At 37.2% G+C, this 5196-nt stretch overlaps 1 protein-coding gene across 1 annotated transcript; it reads right to left on the bottom strand.

Moving 5' to 3' along the window:
* Positions 1 to 1290: 1290 nt before the first annotated feature.
* Positions 1291 to 4808, bottom strand: LOC138710050 (very long chain fatty acid elongase 5-like). Its single transcript, XM_069840698.1, has 4 exons — positions 4755 to 4808; positions 4548 to 4653; positions 1755 to 1891; positions 1291 to 1531 (listed from the first exon to the last, which is right to left on the bottom strand). Exons 1-4 carry the CDS (start codon positions 4797 to 4799, stop codon positions 1367 to 1369), a joined length of 453 nt encoding a protein of 150 aa, XP_069696799.1. The 5' UTR covers positions 4800 to 4808; the 3' UTR covers positions 1291 to 1366.
* Positions 4809 to 5196: the final 388 nt, after the last annotated feature.

The raw sequence follows: 5196 nt of genomic DNA, 5'->3' as shown, positions 1-5196 counted from the left end.
AAACTTCAACATACCGCTCTTGTAACGTATATTACTATTCTCACACCTTCAATGTGATACTTGGGCCTGCTTAGCTGCACACAGATGGCTGATCCGTGGCGGAATCGTTGACAGTGCAAGCCTCATTTCTTCATCGATGGATTTGAGTTTCTCTGTCTTTGATGTTTGATTTTTCAGTTAACGTCGAGAAGCGCAGTTCACACATATATGTAGTTGAAAATGGCAATAACATATTAACTGCCACTCGGAGATAGCTGGGTATTCACTCCTTATTGACAACCAAGACACTTCCAGAAGTTTTAATTTCAATATTCTGCCTGCTTTTAAGTCTGCTAGTTCCTCTTGTACGAGTATATTATTCGGTAGATGAATGAATGAATCACGAACCCAGTAAAAAACTTGAACACACTCTCCAAAATAATTATTGAACTTCTGCTGCAAGATTACTAAATGTTCTTTAAGGCCATCAACACTTTATTACCATCAGTATGGGGCCATGCAGTTGGGAACATCTAAAACGACCCATTTTCAGGCATTAACAACGTTTCAGCTATTATGTGTGTGTTTTTTTTATCTTTACCTTATAGCTACCGTCCTGTACTTTTTGTGAAACCTGTACCGATATCGTCACGAGCGTCACTTGTCTTTTTTTTTTTTTTTTTTTTGTTCCAACAACCGACGATAATAATATAGGCTACATATCGTCGCCTGAATGCAAGAACTAGGTAACTCGAAATTTGCGTTTTTTTAGTTACCTCTTTTATAGCATAGCAAAAATCACACAAAATGTAATCCAGGATCTAGATAACTGATCGAACGATACCAGCGACATCTATTTTCAAATATAACAAATAGGTAAAAGAAAACGAGACATATTCCTTAGTGCAATAAATAAGTAAATAGGCAGTGTCACAAAATATGAAAAATCAAGTTACCTAGTTCTTGCATTCAGGTGACGATATAATATAATATATATTTTGACAGAAAAGAATGTTTTGTTACCAAATGTCGTTTCAATTTACTGGGAACCATAGCATTACTGAGATTTTCACCACACACAATACGCTCGGGGACTGGGTATGTTTTGTCAACACGCCATTTTAATTTTAATTAATTTTCGCGTCATGCCTTTCATCTTGTGAAGGCACATCGGTTGCGGAACATTGTTCTACACTCATAACCGGGCACTGAGCGGGCTGAGTGTGGATAGCTGTGCTATGTACTGCCGCTTCCACTCTAATTCCTAGAGTGGAAAGATATAATGTACACACTGTATAATCTCACAAAATATCAGACTGTAATTATAAATTATATTGCATATTTCGAATAACTAACAATACGATTAAATAAATTAGGACAGGCTATTTTAAACAGATTTCTTTTTAAGATATGCCTTCACATAAAAATTCGCAAATAATGTAAACAGTACGCAATTCTGGATGAACAATTCACCTCCTAGGATGACAGGATATTGGCAGTCTTTCCAAAGTATTGTAGGTAGATTTTGGAGCATGAGTAAGAAGAACTGAAACTGAAACAAAGAAAATAGGAAGTTATATATTGACACAAAGTAGCGAAAATTTTCCTTAGACTTGCTATGTAAATAATATGTTTACTGAAGTCCGAATGGTCGCTTTCTTTATAGATATTGTGGCTCAGATATGTGGTGGCATCTGTCGATTCAGAAAAATGTAGACAATTCCGATGTTAAGGTAAAAAAGTGTACTGAAGACACATAAATTATGGAAGCTTACCATTTGAACGTGGGTAACGTGCTTCTTCCACCACAACTTGTGATTGTATTCTGGCCACATGTGTGTCATGAAGTAGTAACAATACATGACTGTGTGCACCAGACAATTCAGAGATCCCGCCACGACGGTATGGGTACCTGCAAAAACGCCATCTTTTAATTTATTTTAATTTTGTAACATGCTTATTATTTGAAAATGAGTTCAGCAGCTTGGATGTATGACTGCTGTATGAAAACAGTGAATTAGATAACAAAGTAAACCAAAGACTAGAGTGAAAGCATGCTCCTCAGCCTCTTGTCCATATTATACGGAGAAGTGAATGGATTGATGGATGGATGGATTAATGGAGAATGTAGGTTAGATGTCGGGATATATGGGTTGGATAGATAATGTGGAGATGTGTGAATGAAAGAGCAATGTGATTGTACGTGCATATGCGTGTTTCGTGTGTAGTATGTGCACATGCATGTGTGTAATATGTATGTTTGGATGTGTGTATGTATGTGTGTACATGCGTGCGCGTACATGTTTGTATAGACTTATATGCAGGGTCAGGTATTTATGATGATCGCGAAAATCACGACATAATAGATATATATTAGATTTTTACTAATCTTTACGAATTATGTGATTTTGATTAATAATATGTAGATAAAACAATCGCGACAAATCGCGAAATAGAGTTCTGATAGCGAAATATGAACACATTCGCGAATTATTACTATTGCGTCGTTTTACAGCGAATTTCATATTCTGTTTTTTTTTCGGATTTTTCTTTCACTTGAATCTCTTATATATGCAAGTAGGCTATTATATGGTATTCCAGGTGTTCTGATTATATTAGTGAAAACAAAAGACGGAGAGTTCAATATTTCACTAATAATTTGGAAGTGTAAATTTGAGGGCTGCAAGTTTTTTTTTTTTTTTTTTCGTTTTTAATGAATTTGTGTTAAATACAGTCTCAATCCAACAAATATTGTCTATTGGCCATACCGCACCTTTACCAGAATCCAACGAATCTTTAATATTAATTATTTGGAAAGAAATATGCATACTGAGTTTATACTCCAGTTCCAAAATAACTCTATTTTCCAAAATTTCCATTAATCTCCGCCAAGAGTACAAATCAATCTCCAACAATCTCCGACGATACCAGTATTAAAAAACACAAATGATAAAATTAATCTACATAAAGACCTGCCCCTGCTTACATGTGTGTTTATGCATTCACGACTAGATGGAATAAGGATGAATGAATGGAAGGATGTGTATAGATGGATGGACGATTGAATTGATTGAATGAATGAATAACTAAACAATGCAACGAATTAATTACTCAATGACTTAGTAAGTGAGTAAGCGAGAGAAAGAATTAATTCATTAATTGAATGAGCTAGTGAGTGAATGAGAGAGAGAGAAGGAAGACTGAAAGAAAGAAAGAAGGAAAGAAAGAAAGAAAGAGAAAGAAAGGAAAGAAGAAAGGCAGGAAGAAAGAAAGAAAGAGAGAGAGAAAGAAAGAAAGGAAGGAAGAGAGAGAGAAAGAAAGGAAGGAAGAGAGAGAGAGAAAGAAAGAAAGGAAGGAAGAGAGAGAGAGAAAGAAAGAAAGGAAGGAAGAGAGAGAAAGAAAGTAAGGAAGAGAGAGAGAGAGAGAAAGAAAGAAAGAAAGAAAGGAAGAGAGAGAGAAAGAAAAAAAGAAAGGAAGAGAGAGAGAAAGAAAGAAAGAAACAAACAAACAAACAAGCAAACAAACAAAGGAAGAGAGAGAGAAAGAAAGAAAGAAAGGAAGAGAGAGAGAAAGAAAGGAAGAAAGGAAGAGAGAGAGAAAGAAAGAAAGGAAGAAAGGAAGAGAGAGAGAAAGAAAGAAAGGAAGGAAGAGAGAGAGAGAGAAAGAAAGAAAGGAAGCAAAAAAGGAAGGAAGAAATAGAGAGAGAAAGAAAGGAAGGAAGGAAGAGAGAGAGAGAGTGAAAGGAAGGAAGGAAGAGAGTGAGAGTGAAAGGAAGGAAGAAAGGTAGAAAAGAAGGAAGGAAGAGAGAGAGAAAAAAGGAAGGAAGAAAGGAAGGGAGGAAGAGAGAAAGAAAGGAAGAAAGGAAGAAAGAAAGAAAGAGAAAGGAAGGAAGAAAGGAAGAGAGGGAGACTGAAAGGAATAAAAAAGAAAGGGGGGAGGGGAGAGGGGAGGGGGAGAGGAAGGGAGAAGGAGGGGGAGGGGAGGAAGGGAGGAGGGAGAGAGTGAGAGAGAGAAAGAGAGAGGAAGAAAGAAAGAATTTTTTACTTGGTTATCTAACAACGCTGTATCAACTACTGGGTTATTTAGCGTCGATGGAATTGGTGATAGCCAGACAGACAGATAGATAGGAAGAAAATTTTGAAGGTATAAAGAAAAATTATTGAATTAATTAATAAGCGAGTGAGCTAATGAGTGAATGAGATGAAAAGAGAAATAAAGAAAGAACGAAAGAAATAAGAATACTAAGGCGAGAAGAAAGGAAGAAAGGAAGAATTAAGAAAGAAAGAAGTAGAAGAGAGAGAAAAAACGGATCAATGAATAACTGAGTGAGCTAGTGAGTGCGTGAATAACAGATAGAGAAAAAGAAGGAAACAAAAAAGTAAATAAATAAATAAATGAGTCAATGAATAACTGCGTGAATTAGTAAGTGAATGAAAGAGAGGGAGAAAGAAAAACATAGAAAGAAATTAAGAAACAAGTGAGTGAGTGAGTGAGTGTCAGCTTAGATGGTGGTTGAAGTAATCGAAGAATGAATGTTTACATAAAGTGAAAATAAATGTCTTCAATACCAGGTCCAAACTTGGCGTACAGTGCTGTGTGGAGTACCATTCCCGCATGGTGATACACATGAAGGAAGGACACTTGGTTGTTCTTCTTACGCAGAATAAAGAAGAGCTGGAATATTAAACATGAACGATTAATGTTATGACTTTTGTAATTCTGGCGTGCTTATTTCGTTGCAAAATAACTGTTTGGAATGTAACTAGGCTACCCACCGTCTCCATGAGGTCCACCACCTTTAGCGCGTGATACATCCACATCCACCTTGCTGCCTGCACAAACCCGAAAGGAGCGCTTTGTTAATATTATTGTATAGTTGTATAACTATATAGAGTGTCTCTAAATTACATCGTCAAACTTCGTAAATCCGACACTGACAGGTGAACCATCATGCCTCAGCCCCTGATAGAGCCCCACGTCCTATCCGCAGATGATTAGACTGATAAGATCAAGGGGTCCGTAATCCCAAGTCCCTCCTGAATCAGCATCGTGAAACAGATACTGACAGGCGGACCATCCTGCCTCAGCATCTGCTAGAGCAGGCCTGGGCAGCAAGAGCGGATTCTACTCTCTCACGGGGAGCCATAGGCTATGATTTCTCTTCATCCCCTTTCTTCCCCGCCGAACACCGCGCAGCATTGATTCAGTGACGGATGA

This window comes from Periplaneta americana, chromosome 12 (genome assembly GCF_040183065.1).
Source record: "Periplaneta americana isolate PAMFEO1 chromosome 12, P.americana_PAMFEO1_priV1, whole genome shotgun sequence".
Taxonomy (NCBI): Eukaryota; Metazoa; Arthropoda; class Insecta; order Blattodea; family Blattidae; genus Periplaneta; species Periplaneta americana.
Note: the sequence above shows the minus strand (reverse complement) of the source record. Positions and strands in the feature narration are given on the sequence as shown.